At 38.5% G+C, this 27,959-nt stretch overlaps 1 protein-coding gene across 2 annotated transcripts in view; it reads left to right on the top strand.

Moving 5' to 3' along the window:
* The window catches only part of Ophn1 (oligophrenin 1), a 307,191-nt gene that overhangs the window by 260,729 nt on the left and 18,503 nt on the right, over positions 1–27,959 (top strand). The window contains exons 20-21 of one of the 2 annotated variants that reach the window (XM_051142012.1): positions 23,141–23,288; positions 26,013–26,336. In XM_051142012.1, coding sequence (XP_050997969.1) covers positions 23,141–23,288; positions 26,013–26,336 — 472 coding nt within the window. The remainder of the gene's footprint in view (positions 1–23,140; positions 23,289–26,012; positions 26,337–27,959) is intronic. The other variant, XM_051142013.1, reaches the window with a different exon arrangement.

Genomic DNA, 27,959 nt, shown 5'->3' with positions numbered 1-27,959 from the left:
TAAAACAAAGCAATGATAAGTATATAAGAAGATGGAAATACTATTTGATCTTTATGCACTATACATAGACATTCTGCATATTAAATTATAGTACCACATATAGGTGTATAATTATTATGTGTCAACTCAAAAGTGTTAACAACAGATAGTCTGAGAGTTAAAGTACTTTATTGTGTACTACTACTGCATCTCCAGGCATGATGTGTAGTTGCAGTCTGTGGTCAATATAGGGCTCCTTGGAGTTACTATCTTGTAAAAAAGTTGATAAGACCTCCACAGGTACTATATTAATCAGAGCTTCCAAGAGAGACAGAACCAGTGTGTTCCATATACAGATGTTAGAGAGGAGACCATTTAGGGGAATTAAGTAGCAGCACAGGCCATCTATGGGTTAGAGACCCTGAGATTCATGTAGGTAGCATCACTCAGTCCATATCCAGAGGCCCAAGAACCTGGCAAGCCAACAGCATAAGTCATCTTAGTCAAAAAAGGCTATAGATACAGGCATTCTGGTGTGGGTGATACCCTGGTGTAAGAAAAGGACTGCAGAAGTCAGTGGGCCTACAGTCCTGGTCTCCAAAGCATCAGAAGAAAATTCTGGTCCAGAAGTTAGTTTTCTGTATTTCTATGGCCCCAACAGGTCAGATAGATGAGTTCTCGACACACCAAGGATAGATTTTCCCCATGTGGCCCACTTCTACTCACATTATAACCTCTTTTGGTAACACTCTCATTCTCAACAATGTCTCTAGAAGTTCCTCAATCCAGTCTGTCTGACACTTAAAATGTCTGACCATAGATTCTAAAGATGAACAAAAAGAGAAAAAGAGGAAACGAGTTTCAAGCACATAGCCTCATAATGTGTTATTGGAACATGAAGTGGAAATAGGGGTAGCAGACTGCATTGGAGGGAGACAGGAATCAGGCCTGAAATGCAATTGACTGCCTAGTTGATGAGTTTCAAATATGTGAATTTTTGTATTCTGCCACTTCTGGGAAAACATTGCTTATGAGTACAGAAATGCTATGGGTCAGCCTTGTATAAAAGAGGCTGTATTGAGGAGGGGGGAGAGGAGAGAGAGTAAGCAATGCTATACTCTGAATACAAAGAAATTATAATATGAGTTTGGGCAGAGAAAAGAAGAAAAGAAAGACAAAAGTATTATAGGATTTCGTGATTAGAAGTGGGAGATGTGAGAGAGGGAGATTTCTGATGCCCAGAATCCTTATTTGCCTGATCAAGTGAATGCAGCCACTTTATTGTAAGGAATATAGAATAGGGAAATTTGGGCAAGATGAAGAAAGATTCAGTTTGAGGAAGTTAGGATTGACAGTTCTAAAGGTGTACAGAGAATTTGGCTGTGTGAATACAAAGCAGGGGTCAGTGAACCTAAAAAAAGCACCATATAATAAATATTTTATGCGTTGGAGGCTACAGAACTTTGTCACAACTGGCCAATGTTGACTACAGAGTAGGGAAGCAACCATAGACACTGTGTAAACAGGAGTGACTGTTTTGTACTAAAGGCTAATAAAATAGGCAATCAGGCCCAGTGCCAATAATTAATTCAACCCTGGTCTAATGACTAGTTATCATTTATTCATAAGTTGACTTATTCACACAACATAATTATCATCGATCTATCGATTGACCTGTTGTCTGTCTGTCTGTCTGTCTATCCATCCACCCAGTTTTATTTAGACATAAGAAATAGGAAAATCTATGTAAAAGAAGATGGGTTCAAAAAGATAACAAGGGAGGTAGTAGGACTTAGAATCTACTGGGGAGATTTTGGCTTTGCTACTACAAAAAGTGGATTTTCATCAGGAAAGTAATATAATTTTACTTATTTTTCATAGGAATATTCTAGCTCATGTGGGAAAAATAGCTATAATAGACAGAAATATAAGTAGAGAGACTAATTAGGAGGTCATTTTCTTTTATTTTATTCTTTAAATTTTATTCAATTATTTAGTCATACAATATATCTTGTTCATGATATTTTCCCTCCAACTCTTCCCAGATCTTCCCTACCTCCCAACCAAACACAGTTCATGTTCTTTCTCATTCTTTCTTCCCTCTCTATCTCAAAACAAAACAAAAATAAAACCCAGAAAACAAAAATTAATTCAAATCAAACAAGAAACCAGTAAGACAAAAAATAACAAAGCAAAACAAAAAACCCACAAAAAATGTACTTTGCTTTGTTTTGGTTAACTGGACTGCCCTGGAGCGTGGTTCATATACCCAGTGAGACTCTATTGGAGAAAACTCGCTTTCCCTTTCCCAGTAGGGATGGATTGCAGTTGCTTCTTGGTTATGGATGGGTATTTTTGTCTGCTTCTTCTCCTCAGTGCTGGGAGTTAGCCCAGTCTCTTACTTTCTGTCCATTATCCATTTGCAGGTCTCTGTGTTACCTCCCATTTACTGCAGGAAGTTTCTCTGATGTGGGTTGAATGAAGCAGTGATCTGTGGGTATAGTGCTATCTCATCAGGGTCATCTAATTGCTTTATTCCTTTAGCAGAAAAATGCTAGTTTTTCCCCTTAAGCCCATGACTTATCTATGTAGTTTCAGGTTCTTGGCCAACTTTATCAGTATCTGGTGTGGGTATTCTCTCATGAAGTGAGCCTTACATCCAATCAAAAAGTGGCTGGTTACTCAAAAGAAATGAAAAATTTGAATATAAGCCTATCAAAGCAATTACTGGAGTTATATGCTAAAACTACAGAATGCTGAGAAGGGATGTCACAGAAAATATAGGTATATTAAGAGACACACAAGTGCAAATAGTCCTACAAAGTTTGGATAAATTATTTTTCACAAAGGTACAAAAATAGCTGAGGATGTAGTTCCATGGTGGAGCACTTGTCTCACATAACTCAGGCCCCAAGCTCAATCTCCAAGTTCTACAAAAGGATTTTTCAAAAGGCAGAATAGTCTTTTCAATAAATGCTGTGGCAAATTGTGCATATATTGGTAATGAAAGTGAACCTCAACTTAAATCTAATAGCATATGCAAAAGTTAACTGAAATGAGCACTTGAATTAAGTCATAGGGATAACCATTAGAGATGAACAGTCCGAGGGAGACCTGGTGGCACTCAGAGGAAGGATAGCAGGCTACCAAGAAGAGACTTGATACCTTATGAGAATATACAGGGGGAGGAAGTCCCCCTCAGGCACAGTCATAGGGGAGGGGAGTAAGGGGAAAGTGAAAGGGAGGGAGGAATGGGAGGATACAAGGGATGGGATAACCATTGAGATGTAACAAGAATAAATTAATAAAAATAAAAAAAAGAAAAGTCTAAGGTTATATTTGGGAATAGAGTTGCCAACGCATCATCCACATAGTGAAGATTTGGGTTAGGAGATATCTGTGGTAGTTTGAATGATGGATGTCCCTCATAGGTTCAGATTTTTGAGCATGTGGTCAACGATTGGCACTGTTTGTGGGAAGTTCTTGAAGCTTTAGGAGGTAGAGCCTTGCTGAAGGAAGGACATCTGTCACTGGAGGTCAGCTTCGAGAGTTTGAAGCTTTGTCCTCGTTGCCTCTTTTGTAGTTTGCTGTGCTCTCTCTGCTTCCTGTTAGTGGCTAGAAATATCTTTCTGCTTCCTCGTCCTGCCACCGGTTCTCGCTGCTTGCTGCCATTCTTCCTCACTAGTGGGGCTCTTCTTGCAGAGCCATAAGCCTGAATAATCTCTTTTTTCTCGAAGTCGCCTTGGTCATGCATTTGTTCACAGCAACAAAGGTAACTAATGCCGTAGCCGAAGTTTGGCGTCTCGTAGTCAAATTATGAATCTTGTCTGAGTGAAGACTTCCACTCCAGGCAGAAGGGAGCCATGGAAGTGCCTCAGTATATCCTGACTCACCACATTTTCTTTTTGGTTTTTCTGAGACAAGGTTTCTCTGTGTGGCTTTGGCTGTCCTGAAACTCTCTCTGTAGACTAGGTTGGCCTCGAACTCACAGAGATCAGCCTGCCTCTGCCTCCCGAGTGCTGGGATTAAAGGCGCGCACCACTAGGCCCAGCTACCACATTTTAAATGCTCTCATTCATGTGAGTCGATAGAGGAATGATGATGACACGTTTAGTAGGTTATCAAGCAACACCCCCCTCAATTGCTGTAAACTTTATTCTGTACATTTTAAAGAGAAAAGGAAAAGTTCAAATGTAAATGATCTGCTCTTTGGTGAATGACCTTAGCCCCAGTTGGGGTTCATAAATATGTATTTCACTGTGTGTTTGGTCAAGATCCCAAACTACATACTGTAGCATTATAGGAAGAACAAGTATAAGTAATGGCTGTTATTCCCAGGTTCCACTAGGAGGTCATTTCTGCTCACCAGTGCTCAGCGGTAGAGTGAAGTTCTTAAACCTTACTAGCTTGTAGATATGTATTAAGTGATGGTATTTCTGTACTTTTTTTTACAATACTAAAGATGTCTATGACTCTGTTTTCAAAAAGCAACAGTGATGACCAAGATCCCTTTCTGATTTACAAATGTATTTCATGTGAGAAATCCTATGTAGATATAGGAAATGGACTTCCAGTTTATCGTACATTTAACAAATTGCCCTTTTTGAAAAAGAGAAAAGTGATGTGTGAGGTTGTTCCAGAAATGATGGACCTTATGTAGGTGTAACTACATAGACTAGCTGTGGGGATTAAAAGAGATAATATATGTGAGAGTCCAGGCTGCTCTTCAAGTACTAGGGATTATATGTTCCTGCCAAATGGTTCAGTTAATGGGATATGACTTTTCACTTGACATATATTATAATTTCAGTAATATTTTTTCCACTTACATTTGCCCTTTAATAGAAAGGGGCTTAAAGGCACTGGTTTTTAAGTTTCTCTATCAGCCTGTCTTTTAAGGGTATCCAGATAGTCTGGAGGTAGAACTTAGATGTATCAGTCAAGCTGATGCTTAAAGGACTCCATTCTGAGGTCTACCTTAGCATTGTTTTAAGTAAGCTGAAAGCTCTCTAAATTTCCAAGTAGGACAGCAGATAAGTAACGAGGGAAAGGAAGTTCTCCCCCTACACCACTCCCTCAAACAGCACTATCATTTATTCTGAAGTTCTCACTCTCTTTAGCTCATGGTGTAGTGTGTATCAGGGTGCCCAAACCTGATACAAAGAGGTAATTTGGACTGACCGAGGAAGGGTGATTTTTGTTTTCTGAACATTTTGTTTTGGGGAGTTGCTGGGACTTACAGGGGAAGAGAGGTCAGCTGTGATGGTAGTTCTTAGTGATTTAGTTCAGATGACAGAATGTTATTTCACAGAAGGAGATAGAATATGGGATGGATCCATTTGAATACTAGAACTAGAAAGTGGCTTTAAAGATCTTCTGGCCCAGGCACTTTATTTTCCATAAAGCCCTTTCTCTTTGCAAACTGCATTGCTCCAACTCATGGCCCACACCTTCACAGGTAGTTTATAAAATATCTCATGTATCAGTCTTGAGTCCTTGCCTATCTAGTATCTCAAGTGTGCTCAGAAAATGTATCTTGTCAGCCACATAGCCAGGCTTTAGCACTTTCTTCACTTACTGCTCCTGATCCCACTGTTAGTGTTAGAAACCAGTTAGTCAGCTTCTTCAGACTTCGATTTTTGTGCGCTGCACCTGGAATCAGGCTGTGTGCAGTGAGATGCACAGTACTCTTAGTTCACATACGTTCCAATCTGACTCCCAAATGATGCAGAGTACTGATTTTCTAGATCCAGAGATACTGAGGGTGTTAAGTGACAAAACTCAGACAAAATCTGGGTTAAGGCCATATCTCAATGTTTTCAGGTGAAATGTTAAGAACAGTGGTCTCAGTTGTGTTTGTCTTTGCATAACTGACTTGATTTAGCGATTGTTACTTTTGTTAAGTTCCCTCTGCATTGCTAATCTGTGTATTCTATTACTTTCAATATACATGTATATACACAACACACACACACACACACACACACACACAAATTATTGGGGATGTAACACAGGGCATCACACATACTATGAATGCTGTACCACTGACCTGCAGATGTACTCCAATAGTTCCATTTTAGTGGGTGGGTAATTGCTTTTCAACTATACACAGTGTTGCTTCATGGTCGTAGTTTCTGGGAAAGAAATTGTTTTCAAGATAATTAGGAAATCTACTGCTAATATATGTCAAAATGGATTTTACTGTCTCTAAAGATGAATGGTTAGAAGCCATGGTTGAAGGGATGGGAATGCTGAGTGGTACAGTCCTTGTTGCAGATGGTTGAGGGTAATTCTTCTTGGAAACTGGCCAGAGAAAGCAGGATTGTTTTTCGTACTAAGTTTGTGAAAACTCAAATACTGCCTATGTTCCCAAATGTCCAAATAGGAACTTATCCAGGAAAAAAAACCTCACTGGTGTTGTAGCAACATGATAGATTTGAGGAGGCAAATAAGAGTCCTTTTTAAAAAACAACTCTGATTTATGTATTTTTCTGACACCCAATCCAGCAGCCGGGAAGACACAGACCACAGCCCTGGGCTGTTCCTTCTTTCTGAAATGTGAATTCGGCTCTGCCGCCAGAGGGCAGCAAGAGAACAGAAAAATGTGTTTCTGGCTCTCTCCTTCGTGGAGTGACAAATGACAGATACACACACACACACACACACACACACACACACACACACTCACACAATAGATATATAGATTAATATTAAATGTAACCAATGAATACAAATTATGCATTTTAGTAAAAACTTGTTTTTATATTTTAAAATGTACCTCTCTTCATCTACTTACTTATTTATTCATAGTGCACACACACACACGTGTGTGTGTGTGTGTGTGTGTGTGTGTGTGTGTAGCATAGGCATATAGTGACGGCGAGAGAATCTAATTAAGCCAGGTCTGTGCTTCATTGTGTTTAATTTCTGAAATGATAAGGTTAAGCTAAAAGTTATTAAAAATAACATTTTTATTAGCTTGTACATGTTAGGACATTTTCAGAATCTAATATGTCGTTAGCTGAGAATTTGGCAAACATTTTCAAATTAATCTTCAGAAAAAATATCTTTAAGTATGAATATTAAGATCAAAATGTAACCTGAAGGAGAATTATTAAGATTGAGAAATTTCAGATGTGTTCACTAGTTATAGTGACTCTTTAAAGATATGATTTCCAGATTTTTAACCCTGGCTGAGTTGAGATCTTCACACGGTCTCCAGAAGCCGAGTTCTCTTATACTTTGGAGCAGAATCAGAACTTGTTGCAGGTGAATAAGCGCGTCCAAACCTGATGAGACGGTGTGTGAAGTACAGGGTGCCTTTGGGAGTGCTGTTGGCCCCCAGTGTTCACAGACACGAGATGCTCATTTTGAGTCACTCTTCCCATTCTGGTCACCCCTGATAGTTCTCTTGAAGTTTCAGCAAAAGGTGACAATACAGTCTCCTTCCCCCTTCTTTTCTCCAGCTGCTGCTATAGCCACTGCAGCAATAAAACCAGTAGCTAGCATTTAATGAGAACTTACCATATGCTAAACCTTAATATTTAATATCCTATTGAGTCTTTCCAACAAGTCTATGAGGTGCTCTCCCATTTTACTGATAGGTAAACTAGAAAAGCTAATTTTGTTGTGGGCAATCAAAATCAAATATCTGCTTTTCTTTTGTTCATATTTAGTTTACATATCCAGGTGGAAACACACATAAATAAAATAATCAGATTTTTAAAACGTACTTATTGTTGTTATTTCGTGTTGGGGATGGATCTCAGGGCGCTGTACCTTCAAACTGCTTGATAAGCATACTCCCAGGGAGCTACATCCTTAGCCCTTGAACATCTAAAAAGATATCTGAAATCATATAGACCATTTTTTCCCCTCAGTAGGCAATGATTGTTCCGTAGGATTTATCTCTGCCTCTGTCATTGCTTTGGAGTGCTGAGTCGCAGGTCAAAGTCTAGACGATATAGTAAGACTGAGGTCAGGATGCTAGAGGGCCAGATGACCGACTCTGGCAGCCAGACGTGGAACAGCCTGCTTTCTGCAGTCAGGCAGTTGTGCCAATAGGACTTTAAGAGGCTAGGGATGAGTGGAGAAGCCCTGAAAGATTGTGTGGTTTATTTCTCTTCTCTGAGATTTTGTGGCTGATGATTGGGTCACTGCTACTTATTTGGATTAAGACAAAGAACCCAGGAAGTGTCCAGGTTCCTTCTCTGGCGTTTTCAAATAGTTCTAGTGATGAGAGAGTAATGCAAAGAATGGAAAAATAACTTTAGAACCAGACAGCACTGGGGTGTGTGTAGTCCTAATTGTATCCTTTGCTAGCTGGGTGGTCTTCAGCATGTCAGTTTATCTCCCTGAGCCTTGTTTACCTCCTTTTAAAATTTGACCATGTCCCCTGGAGGGGGAGACCTGGTGGCACTCAGAGGAAGGACAGCAGGTTACCAAGAAGAGACTTGATACCCTATGAGAATATACAGGGGGAGGAGGTCCCCCTCAGGAACAGTCATAGGGGAGGGGAATAATGGGAAAATGGGAAGGAGGGAGGAATGGGAGGATACAGGGGATGGGATAACCATTGAGATGTAACAAGAATAAATTAATAATAAAAAATTTTTTAAAAAAAGGAAAAAAAAAGAAAATAAAAGTTCTCCTTTGTATGAGGGGGGAAAAAAATAAAATGGACAGTAATGATTAGCCCTATTCAGAGTCACTAGAAGGGTTCAAAATGCTAAAGGCGTTATATATTTTGTATATAGCACACTGCCCATCTCTGTATCCTCTCCCGCCAGTGTTTTATAGTATGGACAGGAAGTGAACTTGGTCTTAGTGGTGGCATTCTCCTCTAATCTTTTTCTTTGCCGTCTTTTAATTCATCGTAGTAAAATAAGCTTTTCTTTTTTTTTTTTATTAATTTATTCTTGTTACATCTCAATGTTTATCCCATCCCTTATATCCTCCCATTCCTCCCCCCCCCCATTTTCCCATTATTCCCCTCCCCTATGACTGTTCCTGAGGGGGATTATGTCCCCCTATATATTCTCATAGGGTATCAAGTCTCTTCTTAGCTACCTGCTGTCCTTCCTCTGAGTGCCACCAGGTCTCCCCCTCCAGGGGACATGGTCAAATGTGAGGCACCAGAGTACGTGAGAAAGTCGTATCACACTCTCCACTCAACTGTGGAGAATATTCTGACCATTGGCTAGATCTGGGAAGGGGTTTAAAGTTTACCTCCTGTATTGTCCTTGGCTGGTGCCTTAGTTTGAGCGGGACCCCTGGGCCCAAATCTGCCTATCATATTGTTCTACTTGTAGATTTCTAGGACCCTCTGTATCCTTTTATTTTGCTATTCTCCCATGCGTCTCTCATTTAGAGTCCCAATAGGATGCCTTCCCCTCTGTCCCAGTTTCCTGGTAAGTGAAGGCTTTCGTGGGACATGCCCCTTGGGCTAGTATGCAGATATAAGTGAGTATATACCACCAACCCTACATCTGACAAAGGTCTAATATCCAAAATATATAAAGAACTCAAGAAATTAAACACCACCAAACCGAATAACCCAATTGAGAAATGGGGCTTGGAACTAAACAGAGAATTCTCAACAGAGGAGTATCAAATGGCTGAGAAACACTTAAAGAAATGCTCAACCTCCTTAGTCATCAGGGAAATGCAAATCAAAACAACTCTGAGATTCCATCTTACACCCATCAGAATGGCTAAGATCAAAAATTCAAGCGACACCACATGCTGGCGAGGATGTGGGGAGAGAGGAACACTCCTTCATTGCTGGTGGGAATGCAAACTAGTACAGCCACTTTGGAAATCTATCTGGTGCTATCTCAGAAAAATGGGAATAGGGCTTCCTCAAGACCCAGCTATTCCACTCCTTGGAATATACCCAGAAGATGCTCCAGCACACAACAAGAAAATTTGCTCAACCATGTTCATAGCAGCCTTATTCATAATAGCCAGAACATGGAAACAGCCTAAGTGTCCCTCAGTAGAAGAGTGGATAAAGAAACTGTGGTACATATACACTATGGAATACTACTCAGCTATTAAAAACAAGGAATTCCCGAAATTTGTGGATAAATGGATTGAGCTAGAAATGATCATAATGAGTGAGTTAACCCAGAAGCAGAAAAAATAAGCTTTTCTTAGAGGTTCTTGGACCTTTATTTGTTGATATTTCCTTGTGATAAAGAAGCTCTTAACTGCCACAGCCTAAATCATCCTAGCTTGGCCCAAAAGGAGCACTCCACTTGATATCTGTCAATCCATTCTTAGAAGAAAACACATAATTATTAGTTTCACTCAGAAACATTCTTAGCAGGAGCTGACTGCATTCTTCTATTCGCTTAGAGTTCTCATTCCAAGGCAACCAACCAGGGAAATGGAGAAGCAGGGCATGGATTACAGACCGAGTAAATACAGTCAGTGGAAGGCAGTAGTGATTTTCTATAGTGGATGCTGTGCTTTAAAGGAAAAGGTATCATATTGGGCCTTAGGACTTGGGCTTTCATCACAATTTTACCTTCTACTAGTTTTGGAGCCTTGGGAAAGTCACATCTCCTTTTTGCATGTTAGTTTTCTCATAAGTACTGTATATGAATAGGGCTAGATAGCATTCTACAATTTTATATCTAAAAAAAATCTTAAAGGCTACGTGTTGCTGAGTCAAAAGACAGTCCTAATGACAGCCCTCTTTTAAAAATTGGCTCTTGTTTACAACAGACGTGACATTTTCAAAGTTCTGTACATACTCTAAGCAAACTTGATGACACACTTGATGTTTAAAGTGGTTTGTGCCAAATGCTAAGAGCTTATTATTTTTGACCTCATTGCCATCTTTGTTTCTAATGTAGTTCAAAATACAGTTTCTGCTAATATTGCCAGACCCAGAAAGCTCAATCTAGTATCAGCCAGAGTATAAAAGGAGAGTTGGTGGAAATCTGGGATTCATCAGGGCCAAGTATTGTAGCTTTGATTTATAGAAAGTCAATGTAGTTTTGTTGTTGTTGATCCCTCCCCCCACCTACCCCACCCCCACCCCCATCTCTCTTGTTCTGCTACAGTCTGATATATGCAACTCAGAATCCCCATCTGGGGCAAATCTCCATATTTATTCAGCTCTGTGAAAATTTGCAAGAGTTGAATTGGATCTCTTGTCTTTGGCAATTGGAAAGTGACCATCTTATATTAAAATTCCTTTTCACACCTAAATACATGACAAAGAAGAATCTGCAGTAGGAGAAAGGTATCACCAAACTTAGGCAAACAGTTTATGGCCCTCAATTTCAATGAAGGTTAATTCATTTCTGGATGTATCTCAAAACCCGGATTAAGTCCTCAGAAAACTTTAGGAAGAAGAGGAATGTCCAGGAATTGGACATCTGACTCCAACCCCAGGCAGCAGCCAACAGCTATCAGAATGGAAAACCATCTTGGATATTGATTTCTTTTAGAACAGGCCTTGAGGATTCAACTCAGTGGGTATTTCATGTGTCCACAAATAATCACTAGTTTGGCCCCAGAATCTATTCTGACCCCTCTCTGAGACTGTCTTTCTATACTCTATCTCACTATACACATAGACCACAAGAGCCTATGTGTTCTTACCTAATTGCAGAGGGAAATCAGTCAGTACTATGGTCTCTCGAGTTTTGATGCATGGGAAAACAAGCTCTGCCTGACCCTGCTCCCATTCAAAGAATTGTTTGTTAAATTTTAAATGTTTCCTTCTTATATAGTAGAAAGAGTGTTAGCCTTGAAGTCAAACACTTCTGAGTTCATAACACAGCCTTGCTACTTATTATCAGGTGGCCTTGAAAAATACAATCTCTTTATTCCCAGCCAAGCCCTTGGCCTCAAATACCCTCTTCAGCCTTCTCTCCAAGTTGGTCTCGTCTGTCTATTAGTTAAGAATGCCCGTTTCCTGTTTCAGTTCCATGAGACCCCAGAGTCCAGAGAAAGGGAAATAAGGACCAATGCCCTGTCAGATTCTAGTGGTGGTTATTTTTCTCTCATTTATATTTCCAACAATTCTCTCCTCTTTTAACACTGTCAAACAGGTGGATAGACAGATTAATTCTATGCTGACCATAATATAGTAGTTTGCTAATCATATATTTCAAGCCCACGTTTTCTTTAGAGAGAAAAGAATTTTGGGGAGAGTTACTAAGTAAGTTAATATAAAGTACTTAGAACTGTGCCTAACAGAAAAACAGGTTATAGGAGTTTTCCATGAAAACAGACCCTGACCTATCATTCGACCTGGGGGAAAGTTTATATTATCAAAGCTACACTATAGTCTCTTTTCTGAGTTGGTACCTAGAACCACTGTTTCTGTCTTTCACTGCTATTGCTGTCACCTTCACAATGATAGCAGAGGGTATAAGAGAGTTTGCTTGGTTCCATATCCTCCATTATTGACCCAGTAAAAAGGCCTTATAGCCTGTGAGGTTCGAGTTTATTTCTTCTAATTAAAAGATATACTGTCCTTAGACTAAGTCCTTTCATGGGTGGTTAAGAGCTCAGTGGTGGGATTAAGCAGAGCAGGCTGGGGGTTCTTTTCTTGTTCCTCTCCAATTCCCTTTTCCCAATGGGAAAAAAAATAAAATAAAAATTTTCTCATTAAAATTGGGCTGCCAACAGTAAATGAAGAGTTGGGGCTCTTGATTACAGAAACCAATAAAACATACGCTAAATAATCCAAAGGAGGCTCTTACATTCTTCCTCTTTCTTTAAGCCTCTCTTAAGAGAAACTAAGCATTCTCCCTCCCAAAGTTTTTCTTCTCGAGCTCACAAGTTAAGTCAGTAGGCTGTAGTATTGTTGTTCTCAAGGTCCTCTTGATAGTCATTCAATAGATGTTTCCTAAATTTATACTGTATAACAATCCAAATTCAAGGCACTGGGAATACTGCTTCACAGTGTATATTCTCCTGGGGAAAGACCAGTATTAATCAAATGATACTGTACACTCTAAAAAAAAAAAAGGAAACAAAGCAAGATAAAGGTTGATATTTATAAAATACTAAAAGAAGGCCTTTGACTGTGAAAAAGTTAGACAGAGACCTCAGTGGAGCCAGTTTATGTGCCATAGGAGCTATCTTAGGGAAAAAAGGTTCTACGAACACTGAAAACCATTACATGGGCCCCGAGGCAGAAGTATATTTGATGTGTTGAACAATAAGGGGCTGCAGTGGAATGAGCAAAGTAATCATTTGCTCTCTCTTCTCAAGGCAATAGAGTTACACATATAGTTTATCCTGAAAAAAGAGATGCGGGCCAGGCAGTATACAACTAATTCCACTACTCCAGAGGCTGAGGCAAGACGATTGCTATAAGTTCAAGGCCATCCTGAGCTACGTTAGTGAGTTCCAAGATAGCCTGGGCTGCGAATGAAGCCCTGTCTCCCAAAGTAAACGAAACAATGAAAAAGATACACAACGTGAGGCCTTTGGAGGGCTCCCAGAACAGAAAGAGGTAAATCAGTTCTTCTTACCACAAGAATTGCCAAAATTTCCACATTAAAGTTTGGCTCTATGGTTTACATCTGCAAACCAGCTTCGGAGAGGATGTTGCAATCCATGATGACTTTGGGGTTATGCAGGCCACACTTTAATTTCAGAGTGGTCACACAACAGGATTTATATAGCCCTTTGCTCTTCTGGACTTCGCTCACTTTAAACAGAATACAACTTTAGGCTTACCATGTGCCTTCTCCAAGGCCTGCTGACTGGTATATTGGTAGCACGGATCTCAGAAGGTTCCTGTTCAGTGTCTCAGTCACCTTGGCGCTGCTTCATACATAAAAGCAGGCTTCAAGGAAGTGCTTTTGTCAAGGAGATGGAGAGAGTTTGTGTAACGAGGGGAGGGATAAAAGATCATTTGATGTGGCAAAGACTTTGAAGAGCCCTTGAATCCATACCCTCTGTTCTGTGTACCACAGATTCATTCCAGCCACACCATTTCTTCCTTCCCTTCATCTCACCCCACCCACCCGTGACTGCATACATTTTTTTCTGCCCCTGTCCTTACCCAAGTAAACATAGATGTCAGTCCTTCTTAGTGTTGGTAATAGTAGTAATAATTACCATATATTGATAGCCTATTATGTTGCAGTCTAGGCTCATCATCTCATTCAATGCCCATAACTCTGTGAGGTAGTTATTTTATTTGCTTTGCAACTGAAGCCTGAGGTTTTACCTAGGGTTGCATAGCTAGTATATAGCGAAGTCTAAACACAACTGAACCTGACTCCAACCAGACTGAGGAGCCTTTGTGTGATACTTTCTTTTCTTTTCCAGTTGGAAAAAGAACACATGATGAAACAGTGTCTGTTCTTTAATGTGTTACTGGGCCTGGTAGCCAAGATTTATCTATTCATTGCAAAAACTATCACTGAGCTACAACTTCCTGTTTGGTGCACCATCATGGCCCCAGCTTTTACACATGGATAAGTGGGGAATCTCTGATATCAGGAAAGGAATAGGGATGCCAGGGAACTCTGTATCAACTAATACTTAGGATGTAATGTTCACTGTAGCCAGTAGAAGTACATTGGTGGTGATTTCTCCATCATTATCACCACCTCCTCCTCCTCCATAACCTTCGTGCATATCTTTCTATCCATCCTCCTTTCCCTCGTCCTTTTCAGTCCTTTTACTTTGGGTGAAATATGAGGCTATGTAGTCCATAGTGGCCTTGATTCTGCTCTCTTAGTCTCTCAAATCCTAGGACCACACCTGCACACCAGTACACCTGGCTCCAGAACCTCTTTCATAGCAGTTAATTCATGAGGAGAGTCCTGAAAGTCAAAAGAGTAGATTAACTGAGGTACCAGCAAACTCCCCATATTAAAAACTTCTATTAAAAGGTATTGTAAATTGAGTGGTTTAAGTAAAGCCGAAGTTCATTTTTTTTTCTTGTGTAGATACCTAGAGGTGACAATCCCTGATAGGACACCTCACCATCCTCATTACATGGATTCAATTTCTCAGTTCTAGTTCCACTTGTCTTTTTGTGTGTGTGTGTGCTATCCAGAAAGAAATGGAAAAGAGGCAGAATGAAATATATACAGCTTCCTTATAAAAGCATGATCCAAAAAGTTGTAGGCATCATTTTCACTTATATCCCATTGTTTAAAACATAGTTTCATGGCCCCACTTCACAACAGGAGAGGCTAAGGAGTGTAGGCATGGGTCCCAGCTAAAACACAAGGGCATGTAATTAAAGAAGAAAGGGAGGATGGGCATTGGGATAAGCAATGAGTAGCCTCTGCCACAAGGAGGGATGTGGTCTGCTAGTCATCGAAACTCTGGATACATAGATGAATGAGAAAAGCAAAGAGCTGAAGAAGTGTTGGGAAGCCAAAGCACTAAACAACTAAGAGCGTAAAGAGCTACCATAAGTCAGTGTAGCGGTGGCATGAAGGAAGTGAAGCAATACAGGAAGATGTACATTGGGAGCAGTGACCGGATTTTGGAGTAACTCCTGCTAATCAAGGAATTTAACTTGGACTTTTCCCTCAAAACAGTGAGGAGCTACTGAGATCTTTTAAGCTGAAGAACAGAACAGTTCAATTTGAGTTAAGAAAGATCACCCTATATATAGCAGAATAAACAAATGTAAGAATGGAGTGACTGAAGGCAGAAGGAACAATTAGGCTATGTAGTAGTAATCAGGAAGAGGTATGAAACTCTGGGATAAGGCAATACTGATGAAAAGTCAAAGTGAGGGTTAAAAATTGGCTTTTGGATCTGGCAAATAGGTTAGTGGTGATTATTATAAAAAGTATTTGGGGCTGGAGAGATGGCTCAGCAGTGAAGAAAACCTGTTGCTTTTCCAGAGGATCCAGGTTAAATTCCCAGCTCTCACATGTACCTCCAGTCCTGGGATTCCAATGCCATCTTCTGGCCTTCAGGCATGGCATCCATGTAGTGCACAGACAACCACACAAACACACACAAAAATAAATAATGAAATTGAAAAACATTCTTAAAGAGTAGAGGTGTGGGTGTGGGCCACATTGAGGAGCAAATAAAGGATGAGCAGTGAAAGTCAACCAGGTTAGGAAGTAAAGATGACAAAGCATATGATGCCAGGTTGGAGAGATTGGTCCAGATGAGAGAGCATTCAGCAAATGTGAATGCTACAGAGAAGTAGTAATGTACAGAAGTGCCAGATGATGGAAGAAAGTCCCTCCAGAGCCAAGAAGAGATCATATGGGATTGGGCACACAAGTAGAGGTTTCTGTCTCCTGAAATAGAAAGTGGGGAGGAGATAAGGCGAGTTTGTGAGAATTGATGCCAGTGAGAAAATAGAAAATTGAAAACACTTCCTTCTAAGGACCTCCATTGTCTCTGAGGTGTGAGACAGGATCATTTAAGAGGAGATAGCCTTTGCATCTGAGTGAGAGGTAGCAATGGTGAGGCTGTCTCCAGGAATTATACTCATTTTACTGCTATCTTAAGTGTTTGGTGGATGGGTGGATGGATGGTTAGATGGATGAATAGATGGCTATTTTAAGAAAACCACCAACACACTATGTATTCTCTTTCCTTACTTTTCTGAACCTTTTCAAAGTGTATTCAGAAACTCAGTCCAGAGTATCATTTTTCTTGGATCCTATCCACATTTAGTAAATATTTGCCATTCTTATTCAGTTTTAATGGAGTAAGGCCTTTTTTTTTTTTAACCTTGGCTTTATTTTGGCAGGTTGGGCCAATAGTTCTTATAGTTCTTGGTTGTGGGGAGGGTCCTCTCTATTATGTGAATGACATGTTTAACAGCCTTTCTTGACTGCATACCACTCCCCCTTCTACAATTGTGACAACAACAAAATATGTCTATAGGATACCCCGAGAGACAGAATCACCTCAGTTGAGAAATTTTCATCTTAAAATAAAGGGGAGAGAGAGAGAGAGAGAGAGAGAGAGAGAGAGAGAGAGAGAGAGAGAGAGAGAGAGAGAGAGAGAGAAACAGAGAGAAGAAAATTAATGCTAGAGGAGTACTTATATTTACCAGTTGGCCATTATAATTGTATTTGAAGGTAGATGTAATGTCTTTGGGTAGATTGGCATATTGAGGCCCAGAGAAGCTAAATAACTTTACCTAAGATGACTAGGAAACAGATGATACAGCTGAGATTTGAACTCCAGCATGATAGATTCCTAAACTTCAGGTTCTTTGTTAAATGGTAGTAAATATTAATACATACATATAGTGTAAGCATATGTTTAAATTATGCTGTCATATCCATATTGACCTATCAGCTACTTTAAAATATTTACTAAATCTTTTCATATCATTTCCTATGAGTCTACATAACTCTTCAATAGTTACATAATACTCATCTCTAGATGAATCAATATTTATGTGGCCATTTTCATGTTATGTGATTTTTAAATTTTTATTTAAGGAATGCTACATTAAAGTTCTCAGCATATAATTATGTCAGTCTTTTTGCTCAGTATGAGTATTAGAAATGGCAGCTATCAAAAGAACATTTAAAGTCATTGCTTGGATGAATTCAAATATAGCTAAAGCAAAGAATTCTGTCAGTAGAGCTAGTAAAGATGACTTTCATCCATTTATTTACCAGTTTAGTGTAATATATTAGTCTAATTGAGAAACATGATATATTGTTCTTTTAATATGCATGTTATGATTGTCAGTGAAGTTGTTACAATTTCATGTCTCAGAGGTATTTATTTTTTTCTTTTTCATATGTCATTTTAAATGCATTTCTCTATTCTGTTTTAGCAGGTTGCTTATTTCTTATTATTTGATATTAGCTTATTCACTATTATGATGCTTTGTATTTTCCCATGATTTGCCTTAATATGTACTAATAGTATCTTTTTTTCCTACCTGAATTATTTTTCATAATAGCTGCCATTTATGTTTTGCTTAGGAGAGCATAATTGGATTATTTTTAAGGTTTATACTAGAGCTCTAATATTTAAATTTGGCTATTATGGTTGCTAAGCTTAGAACTCTCTTTCATATGACACAAAATAACTTTTAAGGGAATATGTTAAAAGAAGAAAACAGTAGTTAGAAAAATAATGGTGACAAATTTTAGGCTCTTAATGCAGAGATAGTCTTACTAAGCAAATGTTTATAAAACAGAGATACTTAAAGCTTTTGATGGATTTATAGATTGTATGATGCATTTTATACAGCTTTACAGGAGTAGAGAATTATAATTTATGTAAGATAAAGCACATTTACAGTGTGTACAACTTAGTAAATTTTGTCTTATCTACATATCTCTGAAATTATCACCTTCTTCAAGTGAATGGGCATATCTGTCTCCTTCAATGCCTGGTTTTCTTGACGGTTCTTCTCTCTATTTCCTACTTTATCTCACCTTCCTCAGGAAACTACTGATCACTTTCTGACAACACAGGCTGATTTTCATATATGGAACCATGTAGGTTCTTTTGCTGTGGATTTTGTATTCATTATAATTACCCTGATACTAATTCAGATTATTCTGTAAAAGTTTCATGTAACTGAAACATGTATGTACTGTTACTTTGCTCTTTCTTCTTTGTCCAGCATAATTATTGTTAGGCTAGTAATTCCACAAATCACTAGTTTATTACTTTTATTCCTGTGTAGAATGGCTTTCCATATGCCATGATTTCACTATCATTGAGATGTTTGCAGCTTGAAAACATTACAGGTAAAGCTTCTATACACATTTGACATTACAGATAAACCTGTTATGAACATTTGTGTATAAGGCTGTATGACTATTTTTCTTTCTTTAGATCAGTTGGCAAAGCATGTTTAACATTTTCAAAATTTGTCAAACTGTATCATCAGGAAATTTTACAATTTTATGTTCTGTAAAAGGCTTTGAACTCTCTCTCTCTCTCTCTCTCTCTCTCTCTCTCTCTCTCTCTCTCTCTCTCTCTCTCACACACACACACACACACACACACACACACACACAATGTTTTGTGATGCTGGGGACTTAATCCAGGACCTTGCATGTGCCAGGTCAGCACTCTACCACTGAGCTACTTACTCAGCCCCAAATGCACCTGTTTTGCATTCCTACCAAGAGTTCCTGTTCCAAACTCTACCATATCCTTCCCAATGTGATAGTTTCTGTCACTTGGTCATTTCTAACCTTCATAATTTTTGTAAGTGTGTAGTATTATCTCACTATAGTTTCTTTGGGGGGGTGGCATTAACCCAATGATCTAATGATACTAAGTTCTTTTTATGTTAGCCATGCCTTTTGTATTCTTTGATGAAATTTCAGTTCCTAATATTTTGCCTGTTTTTAAATGGTATACCTTTATTCTAATTAGTGAAGTTGAGGAATGCTTTAACCTAATTCGTGGCTATATATTTCTTTCTTTTAGCAATGTCTTCTAGAAGAGTACACACTTTTAAACTTGATAAAGTCTAACATATCCATCTTTGTTTATAAATCAATTTTAGTTTGTGAATTCCTCTTTTGTAAATGTTTGTATCTAAGATATCTTTGTCCATCCCAAAGTCAGAAGGACTTTTAAAATAGATTTTTAAAAAATTTAAGCCTATATGATTGGGCATAGAAACAGTGTATGTTTGTGTCTATGTATGGTATAAGATATATATTAATATTCTGATCATTACAACCCATTATTTATGAATTCTCCATTATTTCACTATCATCGTTGATTTTTCTGTACTGAATTGTTTTTCTGAAAAAAAAATAATAATCTATATAGTTATTAGACTTTATTTAGACTTTCTATTATATTTCATTGATCTATCAGTCCATTTTCCCACCAGTACAAATACCACACTGTCTTGATTATCATAGGTTTATATAATAAGGCTTGAAATCAGGTGATTGCAGACCGCCAACTTCATTTATTTTTTAAAATATTTTGGTTAGGGTTTTTTTTTTTTTTTTTCATTTTCCTATACATCTTTATACAAACTTATTTCTATAAAAAAGCTTACTTCTATTGGGCTTGCACTCAATCTGAAATATTTTGAAATTTTTGGTAACTAGGAAAACTGTCTCCTCTCTGGTGTTCTCCATGGTAAGCTTTTATTGCCTTGCCTTTCCCACCTCTAAGAAAGGGTACTGCCAGGCATGGTGGTGCGTGCCTTTAATCCTAGCATTCGGGAGGCAGAGGCAGGTGGATTGCTGTGAGTTCGAGGTCAGCCTGGTCTACAAACCGAGTCCAGGACAGCCAAGGCTACACAGAGAAAAACAAAAAACAAAAACAAAAACAAAACAAAAAAAAAAAAAAGAAAGAAAGAAAGAAAGAAAAGAAAAGAGTACTCCACTTGGGCTCCTCTTTATGCATGACTGTCTTTATAGTTTACTGCCATTTATAATTGTGGTATTTATCACAAGATTTGCTTAGTTTATTTTGTCTTCTCTCAGAAGCCACTAGATGCCATTGCTACATTCTCAGTGGCTCAGAAACTATTGGTGCATGTCTTTCTTCTATCTGGTTTTCTTTTATTTACTTTTTCTCGTGGTGAACTGAAAGAAAATAAGGCCGCATTGCCATATCTTAGAATGAAATTGTTGAAATGTTGTTTTCCAGAGGTGGTGGGGGCATAAATGTAATTGATTTTTGAGCCACCAGGTCAAGGCACTCTCATGGGTCTCGAAGACATAGCGGTGAGCATAGTAAACTTGCTTTCATAAAGGTTAAAATCTAGAAAGAAAGGAAAGAAGGAAGGAAAGAAGGAAAGGAGAAAAGAAAGAAGCTTAGTTAGGGTTACTATTATTGTAATGAGACACCATTACCAAAAGCAAGATGGGGAGGAAAGGCTTTATTTGGCTTACATTTCCACATCACAGTTCATTATCAAAGGAAGACAGATCAGGAACCTGGAGGCAGGAGCTGATGCAGAGGTCATGGAGGGGTGCTCCTTACTGGCTTGCTCTACATGGTATACTCAACCTCCTTTCTTATAGAAGCCAGGGCCACCAATATAGGTTGATTCCACAATGGGCTGGGCCCCCCATATAAAAAAACTAATTAAGAATATGCCTTATCACCAGATGTTATGGCGACATTTTCTCAATTGAAGTTCCTTTCTCTCAGATGACGACAGCGTGTGTCAAGTTGACATAAAACTATCCAGCACAAAAACTAACAATAAAACTACTATATGAATCAGCTAAATAATTCCTGAGCATTTGCCCAAAGGACTCTATACCCTACCACAGAGATACTTGCACATCCTTGTTTACTGCTGTTCTGTACAAAATGGCAAGAAAATGGAACCAGCCTAGATATCTATCAACAGATGAACAGAGAATGAAAATGTGGTGCACATACACAGTAGATTGTGGTCAACCATAAAGAAAAATGAAATCTGCAGGAAAATAGATGTAATTAGAAAATATAGGGGGCTGGAGCGATGGCTCAGCGGTTAAGAGCACTGGCTGCTCTTCTAGAGGTCCTGAGTTCAATTCCCAGCAACCACATGGTGGCTCACAACCATCTATAATGTGATCTGATGCCCTTTTCTGGTGTGCATGAAGACAGTGTACTCATATACATAAAATAAATAAATCTTTAAAAAAAAAAAAGAAAATAAATTGAGGCAACCCAGATTCAGAAAAAGAAACCCTACTTATTCTCTCTTATCTAGAGAGCCTAGCAAACATTTCAAGATGTGCATTTATGTGGGAGTGACTATGTATAGATGCCAGGAAACTGGAAGGGGGCCTGAGAGGAGAGAGAGGAGAGTTCAGTCGAGAGGAGCAGGGAGGGTAATAGACCATGTGTGGTCTGAACATAGAAGAGGAATACTGAGTATGGAAGTGCTTACGCAGACATTGGTGGGAAGTGGGAGATGCAGAGAGATGAGGGAGAGGATAAGAGGGGGAGCCAACAAAAACTAAGTATATATGAAATTGTCATAAGGGAACTTGTTGCATTCTAATAACAGCAGCAACAACAATATCAATCTAGTTAAGAGACAGGAAATAAATTAAGTAAATATATATATATATATATATATATATTATGTTTAAAAGGGGATAAGAAAGGCTAAAGTTAAAACAACAAGAAATAAACAAAAGGTCCGGAAGAAAGGAATAGAAACCGTTGGGTAGAGGAAGGTATAGATTCATTAAGCTCAAAAGATTTTATGAGAAGGATGTTTTGGACAGGAATTCTACAAAGTTCAGTGAGCAAGCTGTATGGATGGTTGGAGAGAGAACTGAGTCCTCGTAGAATGAATAGTCAGTGCAAAGTCCCTGGTATGAATAATCTATAGTAAGGGATATTTGTAAGTATTACAGTTGTGGAGTAGAAGCTCACTTCAAATAGTAATATTGATAGGAAAACCAAAGGTATGACCTGTAATTATGCGGCTCAATACTCATCCACTTTCTACTGTTTTATTTTCTCTTCCTTTCAAGCATATAATATGCGTTTACCCATAATTATACACCCAATGTTCCTATCTACTGTCCCACTTCTATGCAGGCCTTCCACACAGGAACAATTCTAATGCCAGCTACTCCTGTACTCCTCCGGCTCCTCTTCCGTATAGCATCCAAGGCACTTTGGGTTTTCTTCTCAATTTTATTTTACTTCTACGTTTTATATAATTGACATGCCACAGTATGAAATTTTTTGTAGGAGAACAAAATAATATGAGAAAAGCACAGTTTCGTCTCTCTGTTCATCAGCATTGGACAAACAACTTATCTAGATCTAGATGCATATGTGTATATGTACAGGTGAGTGTGTTTAGTGGCCCTTTGCCCTCACCTTGACCCATACAAAGTGGCTTGGCAACTCTTTTCATGTCATTCTTATCACACACCTTTTTGCATAGTTGCTGTTATCGTTATATTCCCATTGAGAGAGGATGCTGAGGTGTAAAGGTAGATGTCTTAACCTGAAGTCTTGCTGGAAGTAAGCATAAAATCCAGAGATGCATTGCTGCCTTTCATCTGCACTCATTTCTCCACACTGAGGGGGCCAGTTCTATACCTTCTTCATGATAGGAGATGTCTGAACACTTGCTGGTAGTTAGAGGGAGTAAGAAAACTCCCCCAGTCTCATCAGCCATTTTAGTATTCTCATGGTTGACCACATACAGTGCTAGAACGCAGCAGTGAGTACCTTGCCTAATTGTCTCCTGGATATCTTTCTTCCTTCTCTACAGATTTATTTAGGTCCACCTGAGGACAGCCAGGTGCCTCCCGTGCCTCCACCACGAGTGACACCAAGAAGGCACAAACCAATCACAATCTCAAAGCGTTTGCTGAGAGAAAAGACGGTGTTCTATACTTCTTCCCTGGATGAAAGTGAAGGTCAGTGATTCGCTTTTGCATTATGATTGCATACAAAGAAAATATTGACAGGGTGAGATGGAATTGCGGCGATTTCCTCCATGTGACAATAGACCTTTCCTACATCTTTGGCTTATAAGCAGTCAGGAGAAGCAACGCTTATAGTTTGTATTCTAAGAGAACATTAGGTTATTGGCAGTTGATGGGGCAAGGGTGAATCTTTAATGGAAGCTACATGCCCTCCTGCAGGGCTAGCGGTAAATCCAGGTTAGTCTTGAGTATGTTACCTAGTGTAACTTCAGTATGTTACTCTAGTATATTGAAATATGTTAGCAAGGTTCTTGCTGATGGTCTGAGATTGTAATTGAAATACAGCTACCATGGATTGTTTTCCCTGACCCCTGCTTACCTCTTTGAACTTCCCTTATGTACTTTCTGTCTCCTTTGCTCTCCTCTCGTTCCATGACACTTGCTATTCCTGATGGCTGTCAAGTTTACAAATGCCACCTCCGTGTAGAGACCTTTTCTGAGCACTCGAGTTAAACAAATCTTCCCTTCCTATCCCTTTATGATGCATTGCTTTATTCATGTCATCTGTCACTACTTGACGACATATTTAGTATCTATTTTCCCATAAGAATGATGTATTTTTATCACAAGGGGTGTCGACAATTTCTCCTATACACTGTGTGTGTTTAGTACATGTTTATAATGTGAATGAATGGATGTGTTAGGAATATGAAAAGAAAGGGATTATTTGGTTTAAGGGATCATTTCCATAGAGGAGAAAGAGAAAATGAAAAATGGATGAGAATGCAGAATGTTTGTTTTGTTACCCCATAATTAAATATTTTAATGGAATACATTTGTTTATTTACAATTTTCCCAAATAAAACCTTTATATTAGCAGAAACTTTTTTTAGTACTTTATCCCCTACACCAGCACAGCACTTGCTATGTAGTAATTGCCCAAATAATGACTGTATTAAATGAATGAACTGGGGGTTCGTAAACCTAAGCTCTAATCTTATTTTGGTCACTAACCTGTTAAGTACCTTGAACTAGCCACCTTCCCTATCTAGGGCTCAATTTGCCATGCTCTATGATGAAGACTTTGTGCCAGATCTTCAGTGGGATTGCAATCTACCTATTGACTTTTTATTTGGTATTTTTGGATTAATAAAGAATGCCCAGGCCACAAAATTTACCCTTTTCAATTATAAATCTCAGTAATTTGTATTTTGTGTAACTACCTTATTCAAAAATATTTGCATTCTCCTAAAAGAAAACCTTCCAATTCCTCATTCTCTCTAGCTTTTGGCAATTACTTTCTATTCCTCAAGACTTAACTTATTCTAAAAATGTCAGATCAATGGAATCATATTATGTGTACTCTTTTATGGCTTGCAAATTATTCTGGAGTGTATATACTTTCTACTGCTACATGGTCCTCCATGGTGTGACTATACCATTTTGTTTATCCATTCCACAATGAGCGAGCACTTAGACTGTATTTGTGTGCTAGCTATTATGAGTATTCAGGTTGTTGGCTGATGTCTGACCTCAGATGTCTCAAGTATATTGCTGAGTCATATATTTACTCTGAAGTTAAACTTTTGTTAAAATTTTTACTCCTCCAAACTATTGTTTGCCTGAACAATTTTGATTCATGTATACCTTCTGCCTATTTCTCAACTGGTCAACAAGTAACACTAAGTTATCATTATGATAATTGTCTAAATGAGAAGAAAATAGACAGTATTCTTTAAGATCAGTTGTCTAGTCAGTGTGCAAAATTTCCCATTATCTCATTACCAAAACTAGGCTCCAAGTAAGGTGAATATATCTCCCTTTGTTGAAGAGAGGCAGTACCCTTAACTACTGAACTCTAATACAGCTTTATTTACATGTCTGTTTTTGTTTATTTTTGTGGTGCTGGGAAAGGAGCCCACAGCCTTGTATATTCTATATAAGTGCTATATTACCGACCTGTTACTCCTAGCCCTATGTGTCCTATTATTAATGAAAATGTCAATTTCTATGTAGTAGATATTATTAATTTGGGGAATTCATTGACCATGGAAACTGCAAATAGATTAAAGTTAGTTTTCAAAATTTTAACTATACACCTATGGGGCTTATTTTTCTAGAAAAAGATTTTCTGGCTGTTATTGTGTTCTCAGAAGCTATAACTACATTCAAAATCACTTAAAAGCCTATTCTAATGGTCATAGGAAATTATGGACCACAAAAGGCTAGAGGAAGAATGTAAATTGGCTATTTGAGAATAACTTTATATGGATGAAGAAAGATTAAATTGTTAGGCTTATTAACTTGAAACTTGAGAAACCTTAAAAAATTGCTTTTAAGAGAACTACTTGAGAATTAGTTGAAGCATTTATTTAGAAAGAGTAAATTATGCAATCAATTGGGCACGGTGTCCTTTTTGAGCTGCATATTCCCTTGAATAAAGCAGCTTGGCATACCAGAGTTTACTCAATTGTGTTGGTGAAAGTCATATGAAAATCTTAAATTGAACCTCATTTGAATGAGACCTGTTTCTCCATAGGAATTGGGCAAGGTGGAGACTGTTCTTATGGGATGTAGTCAGTATGTGATATAATAATGATAATTTTGAAAATGTGTACAGATTTTCACATTTAAATATGTATGTAGGCATCAAAACAAAACTATTTTGAAGGTCATCATTAATCTTTCCTCTTTGTACCAACTTTTTTTTTTCAGATGAAACACAGCATCAAACTCCTAATGGTACAATCACTAGCCACCTGGATCCCCCCAAGCTACCACAGCACCTCAAACTACCCATGCAGAAAAGTGGGGAAACTGACCCTGGAAGAAAGTCCCCAAGCAGACCTGTTTCTGACTGCCAATCAGAGCCCTGCCTAGAGGCGGATATGGGGAAGGCGGTATTTAGGTTGCAGGATGGAGGGACCAAGGCAACTCCAAAGGCCTCTAATGGACCTGTGCCAGGCTCCGGACCGACAAAGACTTCCTCGTTCCCTATAACGAGACCAGCTCCCCGGCCAGTAGTTCACCACAAGGAAGGTAAATGTTTAGGAATCCTATGGGAGGGGGAACTGAACCAAACTACTTTTCACCTTAAAATCTTTCTAAGGTTGGAGGCATCCTCCCTCCCTCCTTGCTCCCCCTCTCCTTTTTTCCCCTCTCATCATACTTCTTCCCATTCGGTGCTTTCTTTTTTAATTTTTGATTAAATATTTTTATTTTTTACATATACATTTATATTATTACACATATATACAATAAACTACCTATAGCAAGAAGAACTGTGAAACAATCAGGAGCTATAAATTTTACATTCATAGTGTTTTGGCTATTTGTATTTGACAGCCTTGAAGATAACTTACATCTTTCCTATCTTGGTGCATCTAAAATTCTGAATGTAAACCAATATCTATCATATCTCTTCTTTATCAACTTAAAACGTCGACCTAGACCTAAATATGTCTTAACCTCTAAACAAATAAGCTTAATTGTAAAACTAAGCTAGCTGGTCTTCAACTCCCTCAGAGACTTGAGAAGGAATAATATTGATTACCTGAGTATACAGGGGTTACAGGTTAGCAGCTTTCAAAAGGAGAAAATGACAGAGACAGTTTACTGTCTAGACAGTCACCCAAAACTCTCTGTAATGTTGGAGCATCTTCTTCAGCCTTCTGGGCCAATATATCTGGCAGACATATTTGCAAGGCAGGAACTATTGAGGACTTGCTTACCCTGTCTTGGTAGAGTTTGGCCATCAACTCTGCCTGCATCCAAGCTTGCCCTTTTTTAGGCAGATTTCTGTCTGTGGCAGAAATGAGGACGCTTTGCCCAGTGGCTTGTTTTGCCACATTTGAAGCCATCTCCATAAGGAAGTTCTTTGATACTCCTCATCCTCTTTGAGGTAGACTGGGTGTTGCCAGGAGTTAACCTGTCTCGTTGTCAGTTGAATCTTTAAAATAATAAAAGACATGCCATATTCAGTATGTCGCTGAGGTTGTCTAACTATTTTACCTTATATAGCTATAGAATCATATCTATCTGTTGTGCCTAAGATGCTTATTCTTGTGATAAAAATAGACTAATAGTTGATATGACCATGGAAACATATCAGTGCTTTCTTAATTTTAATTTTTAATTTTTCTTACTTTATTTTTATTTATTTACTCAGATTATAACTCAATTGTTATCCCATCACTTGTATCCTCCCATTCCTCCCTCCCTCCCGCTTTCACCCTATTCCCCTCCCCTAGGTCTATGACCGAGGGGGACCTCCTCCCCCACTGTATAGCTTACAAAGCATTAGTAGGTTTCAGTATTATATTTTTATACATATTTCATTTGAGTTGATTCTCATCCCCATCTCCTATCTCTTTCACCCTCCCTGTCCTTGCAGTATATTTTTGCCCTCAATATTTTCTGTTTCACTTTGCTCCATTATCTTCCCCACCCACTTCCTTAGAACCTCTTGTTTTCCAATCACTGGGTCTCTTTCTAGTTGCCTGCCCTTTAGTCATATTTGATGCCACCTGTGGAGGTGTATTTTACAGTTAAAAACTAAGATATGTATATGAGAGACAATATACTGCCACTGTCTTTCTGAGCCTGGGTTAACTGGTTTAAAATAGTTTGTTTTCAGTCCCATCTATTTTCCTGGCAAATTTC

This window comes from Acomys russatus, chromosome X (assembly GCF_903995435.1).
Source record: "Acomys russatus chromosome X, mAcoRus1.1, whole genome shotgun sequence".
Lineage (NCBI taxonomy): Eukaryota > Metazoa > Chordata > Mammalia > Rodentia > Muridae > Acomys > Acomys russatus.
This window is presented reverse-complemented; position numbering and strand designations above follow the sequence as displayed.